General features: G+C 44.3%; 1 protein-coding gene across 2 annotated transcripts; it reads right to left on the bottom strand.

Annotated features, from left to right (window-relative positions):
* Window positions 1-1,161: 1,161 nt before the first annotated feature.
* Window positions 1,162-27,964, bottom strand: LOC142255966 (uncharacterized). 2 transcript variants are annotated; one of them, XM_075327429.1, is made up of 5 exons: window positions 27,527-27,964; window positions 8,985-9,150; window positions 8,590-8,849; window positions 5,116-5,643; window positions 1,162-2,224 (listed from the first exon to the last, which is right to left on the bottom strand). In XM_075327429.1, exons 1-5 carry the CDS (start codon window positions 27,596-27,598, stop codon window positions 1,700-1,702), a joined length of 1,551 nt encoding a protein of 516 aa, XP_075183544.1. In that variant the 5' UTR covers window positions 27,599-27,964; the 3' UTR covers window positions 1,162-1,699. The 2 variants fall into 2 exon arrangements, with proteins under 2 accessions (XP_075183544.1, XP_075183545.1); XM_075327430.1 differs by lacking the exon at window positions 27,527-27,964 and having other exon boundaries at window positions 8,989-9,050.

Genomic DNA, 27,964 nt, shown 5'->3' with positions numbered 1-27,964 from the left:
CTGATGAGCTGTGTATCTAATCCTGTCCTGGGTGATACTGTCTTGCTGAGCTGTGTATCTAATCCTGTCCTGGGTGATGCTGTGTGCACGGCCGTGTATCTAATCCTGTCCTGGGTGATGCGGTCTGCACGGCCGTGTATCTAATCCTATCCTGTGTGATACTGTCTGCTGAGCCGTGTATCTAATCCTAGCCTGGGTGATACTGTCTGCTGAGCCTTGTATCTAATCCTAGCCTGTGTGATACTGTCTGCTGAGCCGTGTATCTAATCCTAGCCTGGGTGATACTGTCTGCTGAGCTGTGTATCTAATCCTCTCCTGTGTGATACTGTCTGCAGAGCCGTGTATCTAATCCTGTCCTGTGTGATACTCCAGCTGTCCTTGGTGACACTTTAGGGGTGCTTCACACACAGCGAGCTCGCTGCCGAGATCGCTGCTGAGTCACGTTTTTTGTGACGCAGCAGTGACCTCATTAGCGATCTCGCTGTGTGTGACACTGAGCAGCGATCTGGCCCCTGCTGTGAGATCGCTGCTCGTTACACACAGCCCTGGTTCGTTTTCTTCAAAGGCGCTCTCCCGCTGTGACACACAGATCGCTGTGTGTGACAGCGAGAGAGCGACGAAATGAAGCGAGCAGGGAGCAGGAGCCGGCATCTGGCAGCTGCGGTAAGCTGTAACCAAGATAAACATCGGGTAACCAAGGTGGTTACCCGATATTTACCTTAGTTACCAGCCTCCGCAGCTCTCACGCTGCCTGTGCTGCCGGCTCCGGCTCTCTGCACATGTAGCTGCATTACACATCGGGTTAATTAACCCGATGTGTACTGTAGCTAGGAGAGCAAAGCTAAGCGGTGTGCGCTGGTAACTAATGTAAACATCGGGTAACCATACCCGATGTTTACCTTAGTTACCAGTGTCCGCAGCTTCCAGACGCCGGCTCCGTGCAAGCGCAGCGTCGCTTGCACGTCGCTGCTGGCTGGGGGCTGGTCACTGGTCGCTGGTGAGATCTGCCTGTTTGACAGCTCACCAGCGACCATGTAGCGATGCAGCAGCGATCCTGACCAGGTCAGATCGCTGGTCGGATCGCTGCTGCATCGCTAAAGTGTGAAGGTACCCTTAGACATTTCTGGTCACCAACAAAATGGCTCTGCATTGTGTCCCTACATGTCATTCTCTGTTATCCTTTGTAAACACTCAGATTGGGAGGTGGAGGCGTGCCATCACACACAGGAGAGCAGACTCCGCCCACTTTACGGCAGGCTGTAACGTGAGCTTTTTCCTACAGTGGGATTTCTGTAGGATTTCAGAAGCTGCTCCCCCTAGTGTTTAACAGTGGAAAATATTAAACTTTTTAATTTTTTTTTTACATTTTGCTCAATTAAAAAAAGAAAATAATATTTAAACAAAACATTAAAATAATATTACTTTACATTTTTTCAGGTATTTAATTTTTTTTTTTTCCTGACGATACAGTCCCTTTAAACAAGACTTTATAAGTGAATGAAACAATGCAAAGGGCCCCCCAGGCACTGGTGCAGAGTATGGCTCATGTAACCCAATGGAGAGGCAACAGAGGGCACACGAGCCCCGCGCTGAGCCACGAGATCCAACATCGCAAAGGACATGGCCGGGAGATCTTGTGTAATGCTGAACGGATGTCAGTTCATGTATTTATTTACAATAGAATCTTTTAGGATTGTTTTTAGTGCAGTCCCATTGGATCGTGAAGCAAACATGCCAAGTAGCAGCAGATTATCCAGGCTCTATCTACTTGTGCCTCCATATTCTGTGGATATACACACTTCAAAAAGCGAAAGTTGAGAGCTTTGTCTATGAGACTCAAGATACTTAACACTTGTCTGCTCATCACTTTCTGCTGATCTGACAGTAGGGTGGGAAAGTTCTGCATAAAATCTGGTAATTGTAATTCCGGACTGATCCTCTCATACAGCTCCTCTTGGGGCTGGCCATCCATGACTTTAGTAGCTATTCCAAAGGGTAAGCTTGATGAAAAAGTGATGAAGCCATTGGAAGAAGCGATAGCATAGCCACGTCTTAAATAATGATTTCGGGAGGGATGGCTAGGAGAAGGCTTAGCGCGGTCTTTGGCCTGTACTTCAAAGAATAAGTCTGTACAGTCCATGATTGTACAAGTAAGGCCCTGATACTGCAGTGTTCTCTTAGGTTCAAAGAGTTCTAGATAGCGGGCACTGTAGAGTATGGGTATCTAGAAATAAGAACACAAAATGTTACCACAACGTTGCCAAACTGGTCACTATGTACGTTATAAGGTTATGGGCCAAATTGGACAGTCAATAAATCTACTTTTGGCAAGATACTTGTCGACATGTCTAAGGTTATGTGCACACGTTGTGTTCTGTGCAGTGTGGAAAAGAATGCATCCTCTGGCAGACTGGACAAATGTAAACACTGCGTTTGTAAAAAAAAAAATGCAACCAAAACATTTTTGACAGTGCGTTCCCCCCGGCAATGCAGCTCTGCTACATGCTCGCTCACAGCACACACAGACAGAGTCACGCGATGAGAATGAACTCGGATGAACTTCACCCGACTTCATTGTCATCCCCCGGCTCTGTCTGTGTGTCGCGTCCTGATTAGCAGTCACCCGTGAAGGACTGGTGACCGCTAATCCCCTGAGTGACTGAAGTGAGCTGCGCGATGAGAGGTGCCGTCACTCAGGTTACCCGCGGCCACAGCTGGAGTCCTCCACCTGAGAGCGGTAGCCGTGGGTTACCTGAGTAACGTCATCGCTGATCGTGCGGCTCACTTCAGTTGCTGCGTGGAGCTGACAGAGCGGTCGTGGTGTGTGGCCACTCCTGTCAGCTTCATGTATCAGAGCTGGATGAGTCGCGGGACCTCGTGTGGATTACGTTGGACCTGGAGGGGTATTTGGGGATTAATAAAGTGGTGAAAGAGGGTGTTTTTTTGTCTTTTATTCCAAATAAATGATTTTTTCGGGTGTATGTGTTTATTTTCTTTAACTTACAGGTTAATCATGGAAGGTATCTCGGGGAGACGCCTACCATGATTAACCTAGGACTTAGTGGCAGCTATGGGCTGCCATTAACTCCTTATTACCCCGATTGCCACCGCACCAGGGCAATTCGGGATGAGCCGAGTAGAGTCCTGGAACTGTCGCATCTAATGGATGCGGCAATTCCGGGCGGCTGCTGGCTGATAGTGTTAGGCTAAGGGGCTCCCCATACCGTGGAGCTCCCCATCCTGAGAATACCAGCTTTCAGCCGTGTGACTTTACCCTGGCTGGTATCAAAATTAGGGGGGAATCGAACGTCTTTTTTTTTTTTTTTTTTAATTATTTATTTTACTGCACGATATAGACCCGCCCACCGGCGGCTGTGATTGGTTGCAGTGAGACAACTGTCCCTCAGCGTGGGGCGTGTCTGACTGCAACCAATCATAGGCGTCGGTGGGCGGGGAAAGCAGGGAATACGAGATGGAATAATGAGCGGCCGGCATTTTCAAAAGAGGAAAAGCCACCGGAGCTTTGTGACAGCCGTACAGCGCCGTGCCAGTGATCGGTGAGTATGAGAGAGGGGGAGAGACCGACCGATGAACAGAGAGAGGGACAGACAGAGAGATCGACGGACAGAGAGAGAGAGAGCGACCAACTGACGGAGAAAGAGACAGACCGACATCAACAGAGAGAGACTGAAAAGACCTGTGTTTTTGTGTGTCAAAAAAGCATGCGGAACGCAACAAAAATGCAGTCCAAGTGCATTTTGGTTGCGTTTTGACCCACATCATTGTTTTCAATGGGTGGAGAACGCAGCTACAACGCACAAAAGTGACATGCTGCTTTTTTTTTCCGCAGCGATTTTTGGCATCCAAATTGCTGCGTTTAAAAACGCAGCATGCGCATTAAATTTCGGACTTCTCATAGACTTTGCTGGGGAAGCAGAACGCATGCAATTTGGCACTGAAACGCTGCAGTTCAAAACGCAGTGTTAACGCAGGAAAAAACGCAATGTGGGCACATAGCCTAAATCAGTAAATGAGTCTTGTTCTAACCACATTTCCGTGCATGTGTGCGTGTTTTCTTGCATAACTGCACTAAATTTTGCCATCATGCATTAATATACTCCAGAGCACGCATGGATCCCCTACTCCTGCCAGCACATGTCCAGGCCTATTTGAAGATCTCCAATGACCATTTGGATGATCCAGAGGAGGCATGGGAGAAGGCCTTGTGGTCAGAAGAGACCAAAATAGAACTTTTTGGTATCAACTTCACTCAACATGTTTGGAGGAAGAAGAATAAGTACAACCCCAAGAATACAGTTCCAATTGTGAAGCATGTGGGGTGGAAATATCTTACTTTGGGGGTGCTTTTCTGCAAAGGGGACAGGACAACTGCGCCGTATTGAAGGGAGGATAGATGGGGTAATGTATCGTGAAATTATGGCCAACAACCTCCTTCCCTCAGGAAGAGCATTGAAGATGGGTCGTGGTTGGGTCTTCCAGCATGGCAATGACCCGAAACACACACAGCCAGGACAACTAAGGAGTGGGTTTGTTAGAAGCATTTCAAGGTCCTGGAGTGGCCAAACCAGTCTCCAGACCTGAACACAATAGAAAATTTGGAGGAACTGAAACTCAATGTTGCCCAGTGACAGCCCTGAAACCTGAAAGATCTGGAGAAGATCTGTATGGAGGAGTGGGCCAAAATCCCTGGTCAGTGGTGGTGCTGGAGCATCACAAATGGCAAAATGTAGTGTAGTTTAGTGCAAGAAAACTGGTATATACATCTTATTAGATCTGTTTCACTACTATTACTTTGGGACTCAGACTCACTCACTTGTCACAATTGCATATTTTGTTACAATTTTAATGTATTAGCAATTTTTCTTCCCATTTTCCCTTATGATAAATATTAAGGGAAACTACAACTCATCCTACAAAATACAAAGCATAAAAACAAGCCCTCATCTATCTATGTTGACAGAAAAACAAAAATGTCATGGTTATTTGACAAAGGGGAGGATCAAATAAAAAAAAAAAGTTGGCTGCGTCCTTCTGGCTTTGGCTCACAAAACTCCATACCAGAAACTGCCTAAAAACACTTATGCCGGATCTTACCTGGGTAAGACGAGCATGCAAAAGTTCTGTCCAGTTTAACCAGTACCGAGAGACAGTGGACTCTGATACTCTAAATCGAAAGGCTAAATCCTGGAGCAGTAAACCCAAGCGCAATCTGGTGAGGACGAGGAGGAGCTGATCTTCTAAACTTAAGGCACTCTGAGGTCCCACCTCTGTTTTTTTCCAAATTCTGCCAGCACAAAGTTTTTGGTCTGCAGTAATAAAGCCAAGGAATTCCATGAGATGATTGTAGCTATCAAAGCCGGTATAGAAGCGCACCCATTTGTTCTCATCTTTAATGCTGTTCATACAGAAGCTGGAATCCTCCCGGTTTTGTTCCTGGTGCTTTACTTGTTGACCCAAGTACAGGACTGTCCCAGAACTTCTCTCCAGCTGTTCCTCTATCTCCTTATTTTTTTTCTCCAAAATCTCCTTCTCGCAAGTCAAGTTTCGAATCTCTGACTCCAACTCTGTAATCTGTTGGCCCATGTCAGACAGCATCAACCATTTCTCATTCTCCCATTTCTCCTTTAATGTCAGAAAAAAATAGATAAAATCAGATAAAAAAAATGACCTACTGAATAAGTTTTTTGTGTTACATTTATTTTCTTTTTTTTTTTTTAAATATTTGGCAAACCATTTTTTTCTACATATGACAGTCTGTAGTAAACAGTGGAATGCCACAAATTGCTCTATGTAGCCCATTAGTTAGGGGTCTCACTACCCACACCAGGTCCCTCCTTCATCACACTGTTTGAAGGGCTAAGTTGGGGGTAACTATACTACTTGGAGGGCAACGTGATCGCCATCATAATATGTGGTGGGCTATGAGGGGACTAATTATGCTGTTTGAAAGGCTATGTGGGGGGCATTATTTCGAGAGCGGTGTTGGGGGGCCCATTATATTGTGTGGAGGGTTGTTACAAATCAATTAATGTGTGTATTGAAGGCAGTGGGAGGCCTCATACACTGTATGAAGACGGTGTTGCAATCATCCTACTTTATATCTGGTCCATCATACTGTGTGTGGGGGTACTGTGTTGGGGTCACTATACCATGTGTTAGGGCCATCAATCTGTGTTAGGGTTACTGTGGGGCCATCATGCGGTGTCGAAGGCTGTGGGAGGCCTCATACATTGTATCAAGACTGTGCTAGGACCATCCTACATTGGAGGTCCATCATACTGTGTGTGTGTGGGTGTCTGGGGGGGGAACTGTGTTGGGGTCATGATACTGTGTGTTAGGACCATCAATCTGTGTTAGGGTTACTGTGGAGCCATCATGCTGTGTGGGAGGCCTCATACACTGTGTGAAGCCTTTGTTTGGACCATCCTACTTTGTATCAGGTCCATCATACTGTGTGTGTATGGGCGACTGTGTTCGGGTCATCATACAGTGTCAGGCCCATCACTCTGTGTTGGGGTCACTGTGAGGCCGTCATGTTATGTTCGGGTTACTATGAGGGTATCATACTTTGTGGGGTGAGGGGCTCTGTAAGGTCATCATACTGTGTGTGTGGAAGATACGGTGGAGGAACTCATTAAGAGCTATCATACTATGCTTGGGGGATACTTTTGATGGCATCATACTTTATGGGGCCATAAATGGGGTATATACAGCTCTGGCAAAAATAAGAGACCACTTCGAAATTGTCAGTTTTTCTGACTTTTCTCTTTATAGGTATATTTGAGTAAAATGTAAATTGTTCTTTTATTCTATAAACTACTGACAACATGTCTCCGAATTTCCAAGCAATAAATTTTGTATTTATTTTCTGAAAATGAGAAATGGTCAAAATAACAAAACAATGCATTGCTTTCAGACCTCAAATAATGCAAAGAAAACAAGTTCATAATCATTTAGAAACAACAATACTAATTGTTAAACTCAGGAAGAGTTCAGAAATCAATATTTTGTGGAATAACCATGATTTTTAAATCACAGCTTTCATGCGTCTTGGCATGCTTTCCACCAGTCTTAGACACTGCTTTTGGGTGACCTTATGCTACTCCTGGTGCAAAAATGTAAGCAGTTTAATGGCTTGTGACTATCCATCTTCCTCTTGATTACATTCCAGAGATTTTCAATGGGGTTCAGGTCTGGAAATTTGGCTGGCCATGACAGGGTTTTGATGTGGTGGTCTTTCATCCACACATTGATTGACCTAGCTGTGTGGGATGGCGCATTGTCCTGCTGGAAAAGCCAGTCCTCAGAGTTTGGGAACATTGCCTGAGCAGAAGGAAGCAACTGTTTTCCCAGGATATCCTTGTATGCGGGTTGATTCATACATCCTTCGCAAAGATGTTTGTTGAATTTTCTTTACCTAATTTCAGCTTTGCCCAACACTTGGTTGTCTAATGGTTAGACGGAGACCTGGAGAGACGTACAAGCCACAGTGTTTTGCACCCACTGTGAAATTTGGTGGAGGATCGGTGATGATCTGGGGATGCTTCAGCAAGGCTGGAATTCTTTGCGAAGGACGTATGAATCAAGCCGCATACAACGTTATCCTGGAAAAACAGTTGCTTCCTTCTGCTCAGGCAATGTTCCCCAACTCTGTGGACTGTTTTTTCCAGCAGGACAATGCGCCATGCCACACACCTAGGTCAATCAATGTGTGGATGAAGGACCACCACATCAAAACCCAGTAATGACCAGCCCAATCTCCAGACCTGAACCTCATTGATAACGTCTGGAATATAGTCAAGAGGAAGATGGATAGTTGCAAGCCGTCAAACAAAAGAAGAACTGCTTATATTTTTGCACCAGGAGTGGCATAAGGTCACCCAAAAGCAGTGTGAAAGACTGGTGGAAAGCATGCCAAGACGCATAAACGTTATGATTAAAAGTTATAGTTATTCCACAAAATATTGATTTCTGAACTCTTCCTAAGTTGAAAAATTAGTATTGTTGTTTCTAAATGATTATGAACTTGTTTCCTTTGCATTATTTGAGGTCTAAAAGCAATACTTTTTTTTGTTATTTTGACCATTTCTCATTTTCAGAAAATAAATACAAAATGTATTGCTTGGAAATTCGGAGACGTTGTCAGTAGTTTATAGAATAAACAACAATTTACATTTTACTAAAAATATATATACTAAAAATATATAAAGAGAAAAATCAGAATAATTGAAAATTTGGAAGTCATCTCTTAATTTTTGCCAGAGCTGTAAGTGTGTGGAGACAATAAGAGGCCTCAAAAGGAGCAAATAACTTTCATAGGGCTGCAAAGCTGTGAGATAAACGAGACTTGCTATGGGGTCCCATGATTTCTATGTATACCCCTGATAGTAAATATAAACAATAGAAATCTTGCAATTTTCACACTGGCCACAGGTAGAGATGGGTGAATAGTAACTATTCGTGTTCGGATAATAGTTACTAAATACTGAGAACTATTCCAATATTTGCCACAACAAGAAAAATGCTCGGGTTGTCCACCTATAGATACGGATCTGCACCGTACATCACCTGGAGCTGTTGGCATTGCATTTCTTTGCTGTCCAGGGCGTCTTGCAGTGACTGCAGCATCTGGCTCTGCTGATGACTTGTCTTCTTCAGTTCTCTCACCATCTGTTTCAAGAGCTCAGGGTCGTCAGGTACACAGTAATCTCCATGGTCATGTACAAGACACTCAGTCCTATCTCCTACATCTTGGATTTTCGCCTCATTTGCTTTCTCCATCAACTCTGCAGCTAAAACCAAATCACCAATGCTGGACTGGACCTCCGCTGAAGGAGGAAAATGGAAAGACAGAGGTTACGGAGGATCAGTCAGCTCTCCTGACACATCTGCTCCTTCATTGCTGACCTGCACATACTGAATATTCATTTGTAGCAGCAAAATAAATCAGATCTGGTCCTCACCTACATCTTTCTGAGTCCGAGGAGAAAAATCAGCTCTCTTTCTATTACGGATTCCATCCTTTTTCCTCTTGAATGCCTTAGACGTCTTTTTCTTTGGCACAGACCTGTTGGCCACCACGTCCTGCTCCCGGCCATCTTCAGGAGAGATGCTGGGAATAGCACTGTCCTAATGGAGAAAAAGAAGCCAATAAAATGGAAATAGTTATATTTCAGAAAGCAGAGAATCTACTTTCCTCTTTAATGGATACTAAATCCCTGCAAATGGAGCACGGACGCAAAAAGTTAGATTCCTCTTACCTAAAACTATATCTAAGGATTAGGGGAATTTTGGGGCTTTTTCAATAACTTGGAAAACCATTTAAATAAATATTGTAAAGATATAAATTTTGTGCAAATAGGATGGCTCCTGCATGGGACCATACAAGTCAATAGAATGACTCCGAAGCAGGCACAGTGCTGTCCTGCATTGGACCATACAAGTGAATAGGACGGCTCTGGAGCAGGCGCAGTACTGTCCAGCATGGGACCATACAAGTCAATAGGACGGCTCTGGAGAGTATAGGACTATACGAGTGAATAGGACGGCTCTTGAGCAGGCGCAGTACTGTCCAGCATGGGACCATACAAGTCAATAGAACGACTCCGGAGCAGGCACAGTACTGTCCTGTATGGGACCATACAAGTCAATAGAACGACTCCGGAGCAGGCACAGTACTGTCCTGTATGGGACCATACAAGTCAATAGAACGACTCCGGAGCAGGCACAGTACTGTCCTGTATGGGACCATACAAGTCAATAGAACGACTCCGGAGCAGGCACAGTACTGTCCTGTATGGGACCATACAAGTCAATAGAACGACTCCGGAGTAGGCACAGTACTGTCCTGTATAGGACTATACGAGTGAATAGGACGGCTCTTGAGCAGGCGCAGTACTGTCCAGCATGGGACCATACAAGTCAATAGGACGGCTCTGGAGAAGGCGCAGTACTGTCCTGTATGGGACCATACAACTGAATAGGATGGCTCTGGAGCAGGCGCAGTACTATCCTGTATGAGACCATACAAATCAATAGGATGGCTCTGGAGCAGGCGCAGTACTGTCATGCATGGGACCACACAAGTGAATAGGACGGCTCCGGAGCAGGCACTGTACTGTCCTGCATGGGACCATACAAGTGAAAACGACTGCTCCAAAGCAGGCGCCCTCATCCCACCATACCATCTACAATACAGGCGACTATGATGGCTGCAGAGAACGCGACCTGGAGCCATTCTACAATTCTGCATTTGATATTCCCCACACTAGTTCATGCAGCAGCATCAGCAAAGTCCACTGTGAAATCAGTGTATAGTAAAAAATACAGCAATGCCAAAACAAAAAACATGAAAAGGAATATATCAGCAGAAAATGGCATGGTTTAACTCTATTTATTTTATAAATATCCGAAGTTCTTTTTTTCACATCAATCTGTAAATATATATATATATATATATATATATATTATATATACACATATATATATATATATATATATATATATATATATATAAAATAAGTAAGAAAACTTGTAATTTTTACACAGCCTTCTGGAGCCATTTCAGACTCTTCCTATTCTTTACAAAAGGCTTTTCAGAGGTCTCACTATCATCCCAAGCAGGTTGAAAATGACAGATAACCCCTCTATTCACAGTGGATAACACTATTCATAATCGTCCATATCACCGCTGACCCTGCTCCCTTCACAATGATCTTTACACTCATTCTTTAGATTATTTTAGACAAAAGATAGGGCTGGAGTATGTCTATTGTAAATGAAAGGGGAGTTACTAGTGTGAGACATGTAATGACTGACAGTCCTCTCCCCTGATCTACATGTCACACACTGGTAATGTTGTACTTTATTTCTAGGCCATTTGAAAGCTTTAACTTTTTTTTATTAATCTGCATGGCTATATAAAGGCTTGGTTTTTCCCGATATGAGTCATAATTGTGAACTTCTGCATGGACACTGGAGGAGCACACAATGTGGCTGCAAGAAGGCCCATGTCCTCCTCTATGAAACCAATTGCGAGCTACACTTCCATGGATATTGAGTAGTGGCTGTATACAGGCAGGAGCCAGGCGTCAGAACGTGCCTGCAGTCACATTGTGTGCACAATCGCACTAACACTGCTAGCATGCTGGTGGGGTCCTCCAGTGTAAAGCCCGCTTTACACGCTGCAATGTATCTTACAATGTGTCAGCGGGGTCACGTCGTAAGTGACGCACATTCGGCATTGTAAGGTACATTGCAGTGTGTGACAGGTACGTGCGATTGTGATTGAACGGTAAAATGTTCATCGCATACACATTATCCCTGTCTCTGGAATTCCACGTCAGATTGTTCATCGTACCAGGGGTAGCACACATTGCAGTGTGTGACACCCCGGGAACAATGAACAGATCTTACCAGCATCCTGCGGCTCCCAGCCCACAATGCGGAAGGAAGGAGGTGGGCGGGATGTTTACATCCCGCTCAGCTCCGCCCCTCCACTTCTATTGGCCGGCTGCCGCGTGACGTTGCTGTGACGCCGAACGTCCCCCCCACTTCAGGAAGTGGACGTTCGCCGCCCACATCGAGGTCGTATGGACGGGTAAGTACGTGTGACGGGGTTACTCGTATGTGCGGCACGTTCAACAAATTGAACGTGCTGCACATACGATGGGGGTGTTGCAAATCGCATACAAGATCGTATGCAAAATTGCAACGTGTAAAGCGGGCTTTAGTCTGCAAGAATGGAAATGGGGTTGTTTAGGTGAGAAGCCAAAACTGGGACCCTTGTAGAGGGTTACATGCTAGTATGAGGAGTCTTAAATGCCTGCAATGCTCCTCTCCGAAAAGGAAATTTGCATATTTAATTTCCCAGTGGAGCATTACAAGGAGTTTTAGGCCCTGTGCGCACTTACCGTTTTTTCCTGCGGTTTTGCTGCATGTTTCGCTGCATGTTATGTTCATAACATCTCTGCAGTGATTCACCAGCAAAACCTATGGGATAAAAAAAAATGCTGTGCGCACTATGCGGAATTTGACAGCTGCATGTTTTGCTGCGGGATTCCCGCAGCAAAAGCAATTGCATGTCACTTCTATTCCGCAGGTCCCTGCGGGATTTCACTCCATTGACTGCAATGTAATCGTGAAATCCCGCAGGGAAGTGATGTCATTACAGGAAGAGGAAGCGGAGCAGAGAGTAAACACACACACATCACACTCACACACAGACATATAGAATACACATACAAATCAAACGGAAATATAGAAAAAAAAAAAACACGTGGGCTCCGCTGTATTTTTACCTTCCAGCCGAGGTAAGCACACAGCGGCGGCCCGGTATTCTCAGGCTGGGGAGGGCGGGGGGGCAGCCGAGACTATCAGCCGCAGCTGCCCCGGGACTGTCTCATGCATTATGCGACAGTCCCGGAGTGTCCTCGGCTCTTCCAGATGCCGTGATGCGGTGGCTATCCAGGTAATAACGAGTTAATGGCAGCGCATCGCCACCATTAACTCCAGGCTTGATCATTGCAGCGTCTATGAGACAGCTGACATTATCAACCCGTAAGTAAAGTGAATAAACACACACCGAAAAATCCTTTATTTTAAATAAAACACAAAAAAGCCTCCTCTTTCACCCGTTTAACCCCCCCGAAACACACAGCTCCGGCGTAATCCACGTCTTGCGCTGCTTGCATCCAGAAGCAAGTGACACGCTGCTGAATGCAGCCTCACAACGAGCCTGCAGAGGTAACCACAGGGCATTTCCCACGGCCAGTAATGTGAACTCCCATTACCGCTCGGGAGAAATGCAGTGTGTGCTCACAGGGACTCCATCTATTTATCCCTCTATCTATCCTTCTATCTGTCTATTTATCCATCTACGCTCTAGAGATCTCAGAAGGAAATTAACTTTTTTTTTTCTTTTTTTCAATGTGCTTTATTGCATGGAATGCATTAAAGCACATGTACCAACCCACACGCGACAAAACCACGGCAATACCGCAAACAATACCGCGGTAAAACGGCGGCAAACCGCATGCAGGTTTCGGGTGCGGTTTGCCACGGTTTTTTACCGCGGTTGCGGTAATCTTTCAGACCCTGTGGAATTTTCTTAAGAAAATTCCGTTTTCCAGTGCGCACAGGGCCTAAGTGTCCTCATAGTGACACGTCATAGGGAGACACCTTTCCCTTTAGATCCCAGTCTTAGCCTCTCACCTAGCCAAATCAGATCTCATACTTTGCACAGAGGAGAGGCAATCACCCCGAAACACTGTGTGCAAACTGAACTTAAACACATGGCCCGCGGGCCGCATGCGGCCCCTCAGGCTGTTTCTTGCGGCCTGTAGGCCCATGCTGCCGTTGACTATCGTGGTCGGTGCAGGGGCCGCAGCCACTGTCAGCGCTTTATGTCAGATGAACATTTTGCGGCGCTGCGCGCACAGATTCAACCTCTTTGTGCACAACTATTCCTCCAATGGAAGATGCCGGCCAATCAGAGGCAATCATCTGAAGTGTATGACCTCACCTGCTTGCGAACGGCTGTATTGGAAAAGTTGTGCACGGAGAGCTTGACTCTGCGTGCGCAGCGCTGGCAAAACGTTCATCTGACAAAGCGCTGACAGTGGCTGTGGCCCCTGCACTGGCTGCGATAGTCAACGGGGCATGGGCCTGCAGGCAGCAAGAAACATAGAAGAGGCAGCCGAGGGAACGGGGGACAGGTGAGAAGAATGGTGGGGCGGTTTTTGTGTATATGATGAATTAGATTAGCAGATTAGCAAAAGGGAACAGTGATAGGACACATTACTATAGGATGAGGGCAAGGCTGGGCACATTACTATAGGATGGGCACATTAGCATAGGATATAATAATAATTCTTTATTTCTATAGTGCCAACATATTCCGCAGCGCTTTACAATTCAGGAGGTTCATATACAAACAAGTAACAGGTATAGAAAATACTATAATTAGAACAAAAAAAGACAACCCTGCTCGTGAAAGCTTACAATCTACAAGGAGATAGGGGGGTGGGGACAAGGTACAGAATAGATAAAGGATGCTTTTACCAGTCAGCTATAACTTTGATATGCATTTGGATGCAGTTGAGTTTGATGGAAAGTTATATTCTGAGAGGTCGTGGAGGGACTATGTGAATTTAATTCGATCAAGAAGTGTGATAGGCCACCCTAAAAAGATGTGTTTTTAAGGAGCGTCTGAAGCTGAATAAGTTGTGATTTGTCCTTGTTTCTTTGGGTAAAGCATTCCAGAGAATTGGTGCAGCTCAGGAGAAGTCTTGGATCCGATCAGGGAGTGGGAGGTTTGGATTAATGTGGATGTTAGTCGAAAGTAGTTTGCAGAGCACAGAGAATGGGTAGGGTAATAGATAGAGAGGAGGGTGGAGATGTATTGGGGTGTCGCACTGTGTAGAGCTTTGTGAGTTAGCCAAGCAATTTGAATTGGATCCTGTGATATCTGGGCAGCCAGTGGAATGACTGGCACAGAGAGGAGGCATCCGAGTAACTCTTAGCCAGATAGGTGACCCTGGGTGCTGAATTAACGTTGGACTGTAGAGGAGAGAGACTAGTTAGGGGGGGGGGGGGGGGGGGGAAGACCAATTATTAGAGAGTTGCAGTAGTCAAGGCGGGAGTGGATCAGAGCTACGGTGAGGGCTTTTGTCATTTCCATTGTGAGAACGGGGCGCATTATAGAGATGTTCTTGAGGTGTAAGAAGCAGGAGTGGGCAAGAAATTGTATGTAGGTGGTAAAGGAGTGATCGGTGTCAAGTATAACACACAGACAGTGAGCCTGCTGCCGAGGAGTTATCGTGGCACCGCACACAAAGATGGAGATGTCGGGTTTAGGAAGGTTACAAGACGGAGGGAGAAGAAGTAGTAGTTCAGTTTTGGAAAGGTTAAGTTTCAGATAGAGAGCAGACATGATGTTGCAAACTGCAGTCAGACAGTCACTGGTGTTCTGTAGTACAGCGGTCCTAAGGTCACGGGATGAAGTGTGTAGTTGTGTGTCATCAGCATAAAGATGGTACTGGAAGCCAAATCTATTGATGGTCTGTGCAATTGGGGCACTGTAGAGGGGAAAAAAAAGAGGGCAAAGGACTGAGCCTTGAGGGACCCCAACAATGAGAGGAAGAGGAGAAGATGTGGAGCCAGCAAATGATACACTGAATGAGCGGCCAGAAAGATAGGAAGAAAAGCAGGAGAACACAGTGTCCTTTAGGCCGATTGAATGGAGCATAGAGAGAAGGAGATGGTGGTAAACAGTGTCAAAGACTGCAGAGAGGGCAAGAAGAATAAGCAGAGAGTGGTCACCATTACGTTTTGCTGTCACAATGTCATTAGTCACTTTGATGAGGGCAGTTTCTGTTGAGTGTAGGGGGCAGAAGCCAGACTGTAAAGGATCTAGGAGAGCGTGAGTGGAGAGGTAGCGGGTGAGGCGGGAATAGACCAGGCGCTGTAGTTGTTTGTGCAAGATGGGTCAAGAGAAGGTTTTTTTTTTTTTAATAATGGAGTAATGATAGAGTGTTTGAGGGGGGAGGGGAAGATACCAGATGAGAGATTGAAGATTTTAGTTAGGTGAGTAGTGACTACCAGAGAGAGGGACTGGAGTAGGTGTGAGGGGAAGGGATCAGTAGAGCAAGTGGTGGCATGGAAAGAAGAGAGGAGCCTAGAGACTTCTTCCTCTGTGACTGGGTTACATGTGGAAAGTAAGCTAGGTGGGATGTGGGGGGGAGGGGGATGTGAATCACAACGCTTGGTGGCTGGGAGCTGATCTCTCGGCGGATGTTTTCTATTTCCTCTGTGAAATATGAGGCCAGATCCTCAGGATAAAGGTCTGTGATAGGGGTCTGTGCTTTGGGACTCAGGAGGGAGTAAAAGGTGTCGAAGAGCTTTTTGGGATTGTTGGAAAGAGGATATCGGGTGGTGAAGTAGGTCTGTATGGTGAGGTGAAGGGCAGAGTTGTAGGTTCTTAACATGAATTTGTAGTGGATGACGTTTTCTGGTGTGTGGGTTTTCCTCCATAGGCGTTCGGCAGTCCTAGAGCATCGCTAGAGAAATCAAGTTTGCGATGTGAGCCAGGGCTGTTTTACTCTGTTTGGAGGTTCTTAGGGTGAAGGACGCTACTCGGTCTAGGGTTCTACTGAGTGTGTCATTGTAGTGATTTACAGCCAGATCCAGGCAAGAAAGAGAGGACATAGGGGACAATGATGAGTGTAGAGAGTCTTTAAGTGCCTGAGAGTCAATGGCCTGTTGATTTCTGAATATGTGATAGGTGGGAGTGGGCTGGGGTGGTCAAGGGTTTGTGAGCTTGAAGGAGAGGATGTTGTGGTCAGAGAGGGGACGAGGTGAGTTATCAAAGTCAGAGATTGAGCAGAAGCGAACGAAGACCAGGTCAAGGGTGTTGCCGTCTTTATGTGTCTCAGAGGTTGAGAGCTGTGAGAGGCCATGAGACTTGGTTAGAGATAATAGCTGGGATACAAATGGGGAGGTTGGGCTGTTCATGGGGATGTTAAAGTCTCCTAGGATAAGGGTGGGTAATTCTGAAGACATTAAGTGTGGCAGCCAGGCTGAAAAGTGGTCAAGGAACTGGGTGGGTGAGCCTGGGGGATATTAAATGACAGCTACTCTGAGGGAAAGGCAATGGAAGAGAAATGGGAACTCCGATGACCTCCTTGATGTCACAGCACACACAATGCTTGCTTGCTGAATACTCACCTGTCACCGGCAATGGCGATGCTGTCCTCCGGGATGCTGTCCCCACGATACTCCGGCTTCCATGTACACACACACACTCACACGCACACTGAAGTCCCCAGCGCTGCTCTGGCTTCCTGCTCCTCAGTGGATTGAACAATCAATGAATATAATGAGCAGCGGTCAGAAGCGGGAGACAGCAGAGCCGAAGAAAACAGCGCTGAATACAAGTAAATGTAGAAAATCTTTTTATTTAAAAGACCTGTGTTTTCTTCAGTACGTGTCACACTGATGTCACACGGATCACATCAGTGTGTGGTACGTGTGACTCCCGTGCTGCTGGAGAAAAAAACGGACATGTCTCTGTGTGGGCGTGCGGGGCCATGAGGGGTCACACGGTCCGTGAGAGTAACACTATAGAATAACATGTAGAAGGGAGGATAATCAGCTCACATTTTCCCACCGAAGGTCAACTGCACGGACACCGTATTGCCAACAGTAAGGATTCAAAAAGTGTAGAAAATCCAGCAATCGACCTTCTTAAAAATGTATATAAATCTTTATTCCAAAATTATTCCAGAAAAATAAATGGTAGCAGAAAAAAAAATCCAGAGGGGGACAAAAAAAAAAAAAAAAGGGGGTGGGGGGGACACAGACAGAAACAAACGTGTTTCGGATCCTATTCCTTTTTCATTGTTTCTAAACTGAATTCACAGTAGTAGCGTTATACGTCATATCCCCCTGATCACGTGTGGAAAATCCACCAATCAGGAGACACGTAATAGAATACATCTAATCACAAGAACAGCGATATAAACAAGAAGAAACAAATACACGTGTTTTAAAACAGAAAAAGGGGGAGGGGAGGAGAAGAAAGGGGGAAAAAGGAAAACATATTTGTTAAAACCATACATCAAAGATCTAAAAATACAGTGAAATTACTTAAAGCACTATACATTATAATGAAACAGCAGATCTTGTTTCAAATTCAGAGCAAGTGGATTTCTAGTGCATAAAATAAACATCAACCAAGCCTCACGGTACAAAAGTTTTCTTTTATGGTCCCCTCCTTGTGGAGGCGGTAAAACGTTTTCTATACCCATAACCATACAATAGCTTACATCCCCTTGATGTAGCAGGGAGAAATGCCTAGAAACCGCAGAGCATTTTGTGACATTTGTTTCGGGCATCGAATAGGTGTCTCCGTATGCGGGTTTTTAGTGAACAGGTGGTACAATCTATATACTGAAGATTACACGTTTTACATATAATAGTATACACAACAAAAGTGGTGTTACAATTAATGTAATGTTTAATTGGGTAGTTTTTTGTTGTAACTATAGAAGAAAAAGTATTTGACGTTACCGCATCCTTGCAGCACATACAGATAGAATGGCCGCATTTAAAGAAACCTGTGACATCAAGCCGAGTTCTATTTGAAACATGCTCAGTGCGGAACATACTAAGAGAAAGAAGGTCTCCCAGGGTAGGGGCTGTTTAGCGATAAATTTAATGTCCTGAGATAAAATTGATCTGAGTTTTGTATCTTGGTATAAGATGGCTATGTTTTTTTTTTATCAAATTTTTTTACAAGATCAAACTGAGGGCTATAAATCGTAATAAAGGGCAAAAATTGTAGTTTAGAGTCATAGTTGCTGATCTTACATTTTTCTTTTATGATGTCTTGTCAATCCATGTCATTAACCCTATTTTTTCCCTTATGTATCATCCAACCTGGATACCTTCTTTCTCTTAGCCTGAATTCAAGAGATTCCATCTCTCTGGAAAGAGTTAACTGAGAGAAGGAATTGCTTTTTATTTGCACCATCTCTCCCAAAGGAATATTTTTAATGACCTGTTTTTATGACAAGATGTAGCCAATAAAATGGCATTAAGTGACAAGTCTTTTCGATAAGGTGAAAATTGGATGAAATTATCTTCACTGACATAGAAGGAAACGTAAAAAAAAAAAAATCAATATGATTTTTTTTGGCCTTTGTTTGTGAATTGAAGATTCATGGTATTATTGTTTATGTATTCCACAAAATTCAGAATGGAATCAGCATCTCCGTCCCGTATCAAGAGTTAGGGGTACTTTGCACACTATTACATCGCAGGTGCGATGTCAGTGGGATCAAATCGAAAGTGACGCACATCCGGCATCGCTGTCGATATCGGAGTGTGTAAATCATTTTTTATACGATTAACGAGCGCAAAAGCGTCGAAATCGTATCATCGGTGTAGCGTCGGTCATTTCCATAATTTCGGAAGGACCGATGTTAAGATGTTATTCCTCGTTCCTGCGGCAGCACACATTGCTGTGTGTGAAGCCGCAGGAGCGGCATCCTGCGACTCACGCCGGCTATGCGGAAGGAAGGAGGTGGGCGGGATGTTTACGTCCCGCTCATCTCCGCCCCTCCGTTTCTATTGGCCGCCTGCCGTGTGACGCTGCACGACCCGCCCCCTTAATAAGGAGGCAGGTCGCCGGCCAGAGCGACGTCGCAGGGCAGGTAGGTCCATGTGAGGCTGCCGTAGCGATAATGTTCGCTACGGCAGCCATCACAAGAGATTGCAGCTGCGACGGGGGCGGGGACTATCACGCTCGGCATCTCATAGCGATGGAGGGCGAGAAAATCGCCCCCATCAAAGCTCTCATTCTTTGGAGAAAAAAAAGAACCATTAAAATTAAAAGTTCTTTGTAAGTAAAAATTCAACAGATTTACATATGAATTTTTGAACATCTAGATGGTAATTACTGTATTTTGCTAAATGCAAACTAAGAGTATCAAGTGCCAATTCGTGAGTCATTGATGGATAAAGGCTTATGTGTCACCCAGGGAAGGGAGTACTCTGTCCCGGGCAGTTGCAAATGGGAATGTCACTCTGGTGGCCGTTGCCCGGTCCCGTGCCCTGGGGCTTCTCTTATGAAAGGGGGAATCATTTAAAGTAGGGGTGAAAGTTAGTGTACGTGACGCCACTTGCGGTTAAGGGTGTAGAACCGCCGCTGCTGAATGTGGGTACTCCCAGGGCTGGTGGTGGTTGCAGTAATGATGTTGGGCCCTCCGCAGGTAGAGCCGTGCCTGGGAGATGTGAAGGGGCAATAACTGAGACCACACAAGGTTGTAAGGAACAGTCTCTACTCACTTTGACCCGTGGATGACTGGTCCAGGTCTCATGGAGTATCAGTGCCAATGTAGTGACCGAGGTTACTCTGTCCCTGGCACTCTGTTGGTTGGTTCCCTGTAGCATAGAGCGTTTGAGGCCTCACTGTCCTGTTGGGGTAACAATCTCCTTCTCCGTACGGCGGGCAGTGCGGACCCTGTGGGGAGGTAAGTGTCCAAACCCCAATCCTAGTTTACGGCTGATGTCCCCGGATTATTTGGTTCGGTGAAGTCCATGAAGGTGTCCTCACCATGCAGTTGATTATCAAGCCGTGTAGAACTGGCGCCTGATCTGGGGCCCTGTGCTCCAGTCCCAGGGGTACTTGTCCGTACCCGCCCTGGCGACCTCTCTCCCGTGCCCCCGGGTCACCGTAGCACGGACCCAGCTAGAGCACGTCCGCACACCTCACTGTGCCACTGTTCGCTTTTCCCCTCCCACCAGGCTGGCTAATCCCTGGACTCGTTCCTACCTCTAGGCAACCATCCTTTTACTTGATTAATCCTGTATTCCCGGTATGAAGTGGAGAACTAGGATTTTGGTTGTGCTTTGGTGGTATCGGCACTGGTAGTCCATGTCCCAGCGGGTAGTTCCTGCATCCCCTGGAGGATGCAGTTCCCTGTAGTGCCCTGAGTGGCTCAGGGATGCTACACTTACAATGTCGCATGTCAGCCACAAAACATCCTTATTCATAGCCATACCATCCAAACATTGAATAACATGTTTCACGTCTCTAATGCCAATTCTCTCACCAATGGTTGAAGGTGTAGGTCCACACAAGAGCTGAGTTTCTCTCTCAAACTCCCTATACCCATCACGATAGGTCTAATAGGTGGCGAAAGATGTTTTTATGAGCTTAGGGAGTGAATGGAATATGGGAAAATTAGGAGAATTAACAAAGAAATAATCTGCAATCGTAACAGTACACCATAATTAATTCCCTCTCCTAACAATTACGAAAGTTCAGTTTGAAATCTTTTGGTAGCGTCGAAACTCAGCTCCTGGTAAAACTCTGCATCTTCCAGCACAGACATGTTCAACTTGTGATACAATCCTGCATTCACGAGGATAACACCTTTATCTGCTTGCCTAACTATTAGGTCTGAATTAGACTTTAAAGTAGTAATAGCTTCTTGTTCTTTTTTTTAAGAAAGATTCTGGGAAATGGACTTGTGAGAAGTTTTTAACTGTTGGAGTTCTGTTTACATAATGTCTTGAAAAATATCCAAAACAGGGGGGGCGGGAGTTAATAGGGTATAAAAAAAAAACTGATATTTTTTTTTGTCTTAAAAAATTTGTATACATTACTGTCCTGTATAATAGAGTCACTTCTATTCAGCCAGACTAAGAACATCCAGACTCCAAAAGTAATTAATATGTCCAGCTATATTATCACTGACTCCCAGGTGAGTGTTTTGTCCAAAGGACTCTCGTTTGCTCCTACCAAAGACTTTGATCTATATAACACCATCTTAGATGTGAATAAATTTGTGCATACCCTAACACTCTGCTGCCATTATTTTGAGTCAGAATCAAATATAACAGATGAAATATCACGGTGAGAAATTTCCCAACCTGTCACCAATATCGGAAGTTTTTTGGAACAATCTAGTATTTGGGACCTTAAACGGTTAACAAGTGACTATTATACAGGACAGTAATTTATCCAAATTTTTCAAGACAAAAAAAAAATAAATCCGTTTTTTACCCTATTAACTCCCGCCCCCGTTTTGGATATTTTTCAAGACATTATGGAAATAGAACTGCAACAGTTAAAAAAAATTCTCATCAGTCTATTTCTCGAAACTAAAACAAAAAAGAACAAGAAGCTATTACTACTCTAAAGTCTAATTCAGACCTAATAGTTAGGCAAGCAGATAAAGGCGTTATCCTCGTGAATGCGGGATTGTATCACAAGATGAACATGTCTATGCTGGAAGACGCAGACGTTTACCAGGAGCTGAGTTTCGACCCCACCAAAGATTTCAAACTGAACTTTCGCAATTGTTAGAAGACGGAATTAATTATCGTGTACTTACTAAAACGATTGCAGATGATTTATTTGTTAATTCTCCTAATTTTCCCATATTCCATTCACTCCCTAAAGCTCATAAAAACATCTTTCCGCCACCTATGAGGCCTATCGTGGTGGGTATAGGGAGTTTGGGAGAGAAACTCAGCTCTTGTGTGGACCTACACCTTCAACCATTTGGTGAGAGAATTGCCAGGATATATTAGAGACACAAAACATGTTATTCAATTCTTAGATGGTATGGCTATGAATAAGGATTTTTTTTGTGACTGACGTGATGCTGTAAGGGGAACTTTGCACACTACGACATCGTAGGTGCGCTGTCGGTGGGGTCATGTCGAAAGTGACGCACTTCCGGCGTCGCTCTCGACATCGTAGTGTTTAAATCCTAGATGATACGATTAACGAGCGCAAAATCGTCGTAATCGTATCATCGGTGTAGTGTCAGGGAATTCCATAATTACGCTGCTGCGACGGTACGATGTTGTTCCTCGTTCCTGCAGCAGCACATATCGCTGTGTGTGAAGCCGCAGGAGCGAGGAACATCTCCTACCTGCGGCTCACGCCGGCTATGCGGAAGGACAGAGGTGGGCGGGATGTTTACGTCCCGCTCATCTCCGCCCCTCCGCTTCTATTGGCCAGCTACCGCTATGATGCCGCACGACCCGCCCCCTTAATAAGGAGGCGGGTCGCCAGCCAGAGCGACGTCGCAGGGCAGGTGAGTGCATGTGAAGCTGCCGTAGCGATAATGTTCGCTACGGCAGCTATCACAAGATATCGCATCTGCGACGGGGGCGGAGACTATCGTGCTCGGCATCGCAAGCATCGGCTTGCGATGTCGTAGTATGCAAAGTGCCCCTAAGTCTTTACCCAACAATCCCTTACTAATTGGCACTTGATACTCTTAGTGTGCATTTAGTAATACAATACAGTAATTACCATCTAGATGTTCAAAAATTCATATGTAAATCTGTTAAAAAAATTGTTTAGAAGAACTGAGAGTTCTCGGTGGTTGATACCTTTTAATGGGTAACTGAAAAGATGGTAATAATAGCAAGCTTTCGAGACTACTCAGGTCTCTATCAGGCTCAGTATAATACAAAATCTGAAGAGTCACATTTTTATGCACAACAGGACATAGAATGGAGCAGTAAAGTTATGTGAAGCAGAACTATCAGTATGGGAAGGGGGCAAACTGTTCTGACCATAAATATTGCAGCAGTTCATAGATAAGCAGTGTGAAAGTTTTACTGTCCTCTGATTGTGGTCTGGTCCAGAGCTGTGAGCTGCAGTACAATACTTTGAGCAGGGCAGATCAAAGTGCGCTTGCGCCGGACCTCAGTGTCGGTGAGTGTGTATGACATAAGACGCGTCATGTACGCCGGCTTCAGAAGAAGGAGAACAAAGATGGCCGAAAGAGGAGGCCCATTTGACCAGAGTGACCTCCTAGGTGAGTATTATAAAGTGTTTTTTTATAAAGTGTTTTTTATGTTCTCACAGCGGCCTGGGCTCTTATATACAGAATGTTAGAATGCCGTATATAAGAGCTCAGTGGTGGTGGCAGCAGCTTATAGGCCTCAAATCTGGTGACAGGTTCCCTTTAAATTTGTCGCTAAAAAAGCCCCTACCATGGGAGACCTTCTTTCTCCTAGCCTGGTCCACACTGAGCATTTTTCAAATAGAACTCGGCTTGATGTCACAGGTTTCTTTAAACGTGGCTATTCTATCTGTATGTGCTGCAAGGATGCGGTGCAGTCAAAAACTTTTTCTTCTGTAGTTTTAACAAAAAACTACCCAATTACACATTACATTAATTGTAACACCACTTTTGTTGTGTATACTGTTACAGTTAGGTCCAGAAATATTTGGACAGTGACACAAGTTTTGTTATTTTAGCTGTTTACAAAAACATGTTCAGAAATACAATTATATATATATACAATATGGGCTGAAAGTGCACACTCCCAGCTGCAATATGAGAGTTTTCACATCCAAATCGGAGAAAGGGTTTAGGAATCATAGCTCTGTGATGCATAGCCTCCTCTTTTTCAAGGGACCAAAAGTAATTGGACAAGGGACTCTAAGGGCTGCAATTAACTCTGAAGGCGTCTCCCTCGTTAACCTGTAATCAATGAAGTAGTTAAAAGGTCTGGGGTTGATTACAGGTGTGTGGTTTTGCATTTGGAAGCTGTTGCTGTGACCAGACAACATGCGGTCTAAGGAACTCTCAATTGAGGTGAAGCAGAACATCCTGAGGCTGAAAAAAAAGAAAAAATCCATCAGAGAGATAGCAGACATGCTTGGAGTAGCAAAATCAACAGTCGGGTACATTCTGAGAAAAAAGGAATTGACTGGTGAGCTTGGCAACTCAAAAAGGCCTGGGCGTCCACGGATGACAACAGTGGTGGATGATTGCCGCATACTTTCTTTGGTGAAGAAGAACCCGTTCACAACATCAACTGAAGTCCAGAACACTCTCAGTGAAGTAGGTGTATCTGTCTCTAAGTCAACAGTAAAGAGAAGACTCCATGAAAGTAAATACAAAGGGTTCACATCTAGATGCAAACCATTCATCAATTCCAAAAATAGACAGGCCAGAGTTAAATTTGCTTAAAAACACCTCATGAAGCCAGCTCAGTTCTGGAAAAGTATTCTATGGACAGATGAGACAAAGATCAACCTGTACCAGAATGATGGGAAGAAAAAAGTTTGGAGAATAAAAGGGAACGGCACATGATCCAAGGCACACCACATCCTCTGTAAAACATGGTGGAGGCAACGTGATGGCATGGGCATGCATGGCTTTCAATGGCACTGGGTCACTTGTGTTTATTGATGAAATAACAGCAGACAAGAGTAGCCGGATGAAATCTGAAGTGTACAGGGATATACTTTCAGCCCAGATTCAGCCAAATGCCGCAAAGTTGATCGGACGGCGCTTCATAGTACAGATGGACAATGACCCCAAGCATACAGCCAAAGCTACCCAGGAGTTCATGAGTGCAAAAAAGTGGAACATTCTGCAATGGCCAAGTCAATCACCAGATCTTAACCCAATTGAGCATGCATTTCACTTGCTCAAATCCAGACTTAAGACGGAAAGACCCACAAACAAGCAAGACCTGAAGGCTGCGGCTGTAAAGGCCTGGCAAAGCATTAAGAAGGAGGAAACCCAGCGTTTGGTGATGTCCATGGGTTCCAGACTTAAGGCAGTGATTGCCTCCAAAGGATTCGCAACAAAATATTGAAAATAAAAATTTTTTTTTGGGGTTTGGTTTATTTGTCCAATTACTTTTGACCTCCTAAAATGTGGAGTGTTTGTAAAGAAATGTGTACAATTCCTACAATTTCTATCAGATATTTTTGTTCAAACCTTCAAATTAAACGTTACAATCTGCACTTGAATTCTGTTGTAGAGGTTTCATTTCAAATCCAATGTGGTGGCATGCAGAGCCCAACTCGCGAAAATTGTCACTGTCCAAATATTTCTGGACCTAACTGTATATGTACAACGTGTAACCTTCAGTATATAGGTTGTACCACCTGTTCACTAAAAACCCGCATATGGAGACACCTATCCGATGCCCGAAACAAATGTCACAAAATGCTCTGCGATTTCTAGGCATTTCTCCCTGCTACATCAAGGGGATGTAAGCTATTGTATGGTTATGGGTATAGAAAAAGTTTTACCGCCTTCACGAGGAGGGGACCATAAAAGAAAACTTTTGTACCGTGAGGCTTGGTTGATGTTTATTTTATGCACTAGAAATCCGCTTGCTCTGAATGTGAAACAAGATCTGCTGTTTCATTATAATGTATAGTGCTTTCTGTAATTTCACTGTATTTTTAGATCTTTGATGTATGGTTTTAACAAATATGTTTTCCTTTTTCCCCCTTTTTTCTCCTCCCTTCCTCCTTTTTCTGTTTAAAGCACATGCATGTGTTTCTTCTTGTTTATATCGCTGTTCTTGTGATTAGATGTATTCTATAACATGTGTCTCCATTTACCTGATTGGTGGATTTTCCACACGTGATCAGGAGGATATGACGTATAACGCTACTATTGTGAATTCAGTTTAGAAACAATAAATAAGGAATAGCATCCGAAACGCGTTTGTCCCCCCCCTTCCCTTTTCTCTGGATTTTCTATGCTACCATTTATTTTTATGGAATACATTTTGGAAGAAAGATTTATATACATTTTTAAGAAGGTCGGTTGCTGGATTTTCTACCCTTATAGAATAACATAGGTGTGACATTCGTGTTAAAAACGAATGTCACACGTACCAGAAACACGGACGTCGGAAACTGGCCTAAGTCATATGGAGTAGCTCATTAAAGGGTTGATATTGACTTTTCGGATTGCCACCTCCAGTGGGTGGCGCTAGAGTTCACATCCTCTTCCTCTCTGATGAGGTGATTAGCATATTTAATTAGATGTGAAAAAACAAATGAAAAAAAGTGTTTCCACTGCAGAAACGCCCTAAAAACACCCAAATTCTGCACATCACTGTATCAAAAACGTTTTGTCAAAGCCAAATACTAGGAATGGTACAAAACAATTCAGCTTTATTTAAAACATGACATAATAAAAAGACAAAAACCGCAGTATCAAAAAGGCAATAAATGCCACGTATGTAAAAAAAAAAAAAAAAAAAAAATTGTATTTAAAAATGCAATGAACAAAAACGTAGTAAAATATAGTAAGTGCAGAAAATGCTGCATTGTGCGGCACGGTGGCTCAGTGGTTAGCACTGCAGTCTTGCAGCGCTGGGGTCCTGGGTTCGAATCCCACCAAGGATAACATCTGCAAGAAGTTTGTATGTTCTCCCCGTGTTTGCGTGGGTTTCCTCCGGGTTCTTCAGTTTCCTCCCACACTCCAAGAACATACAGATAGGGAATTTAGATTGTGAGCCCCAATGGGGACTGTGTTCCTGATGTATGTAAAGCGCTGCGGAATATGTTAGCGCTATATAAAAATAAAGATTTATTTATTGTCAGAAAACTCCCCAAATACTCAATGTGGGAACATGGCCTGACATTAATTACACCAGCCTTTATTTCCCACAGCAACCAATCACAACGCAGCTTACATCTCTGCTAAGCAGTTTAAGAAATGGCAGCTGAGCTTTGATTGGTTACTATGGGAAAAGGCAATGTAGATAGGACCGTGGTCACCAATGACGTCTGACAATCTGAGCGCGGACAATAAAACATGGGGATCATTAACCTGCACCCTGGACACACACATATATGTATAATATGTATAATATGTGTGTGTCCAGGGTGCAATTATAATTATATATATATATATATATATATATATATATATATATATATATGTTATATATATATATATATATATATATATATATGTTATATATATATATATATATATATATATATATATATATATATATATACACGCACGCACACAGGGATTTTTCTCACATTTGCACATATACAAGGTAGATTTATGTATCAAATATTAAATAACATTCTTTGCCTTACATATCTATTAGATATATACATCTATAAGCCCTAGGGTAGTAATGTGACAGTAGGTAGGAGTAGGTGAGATGAGCAGATGAGCAGTAGGTGCTGCTATACCTGGTGCAGCAGACAGCTGTGGTCAGTGGGAGGATGAGCAGCCTGGTCAGCTGTCCCCTCATTATCGCCCATCGCCTCCGTGGTCCCGGTAGCCGCCTTCACTATCCCGCGGTGACAGAATTCCCAATGTTAATAAACATATATTGTTATTTATATGGAGGATTAGGAGCTGGTTGTGTCAGATTTCAAGACAGGAAGTGTGTATCAGCCTCTGTTTGAAAACAAGATGGCGGACATGAACGTGCCCTATAGCCGGTAGTATGCCAGTAAGAAAGATGGCGCCAGCGTGCCGCTGTGCTGGCAGAGGGGTGGGGGAAGATGGTGCGGCCGCCTGTACTGAGAAGGGGATAAGTTCCGGTGTCCTATGTATGTGGGAGCAGGGCAGGTCTGCGGGCAGTGACTGTGGGCGGCTCAGCGTCTGCTGGGAGAAATAGGGTG

Source organism: Anomaloglossus baeobatrachus, chromosome 11 (genome assembly GCF_048569485.1).
Source record: "Anomaloglossus baeobatrachus isolate aAnoBae1 chromosome 11, aAnoBae1.hap1, whole genome shotgun sequence".
In the NCBI taxonomy this organism is placed as follows: Eukaryota; Metazoa; Chordata; class Amphibia; order Anura; family Aromobatidae; genus Anomaloglossus; species Anomaloglossus baeobatrachus.
Note: the sequence above shows the minus strand (reverse complement) of the source record. Positions and strands in the feature narration are given on the sequence as shown.

Bases quoted from the DNA above. Each gene is read 5' to 3' on its own strand.
- LOC142255966 (XM_075327429.1), bottom strand. From the start codon at position 27,598: ATGGGCGATAATGAGGGGACAGCTGACCAGGCTGCTCATCCTCCCACT. The intron at 5,644-8,589 runs GTGATGTACGGT...CTGACATTAAAG, and splicing joins TGCAATGCCAACAGCTCCAG to GAGAAATGGGAGAATGAGAA. The intron at 2,225-5,115 runs GTAAGATCCGGC...TCTTATTTCTAG, and splicing joins TGCATGCTCGTCTTACCCAG to ATACCCATACTCTACAGTGC.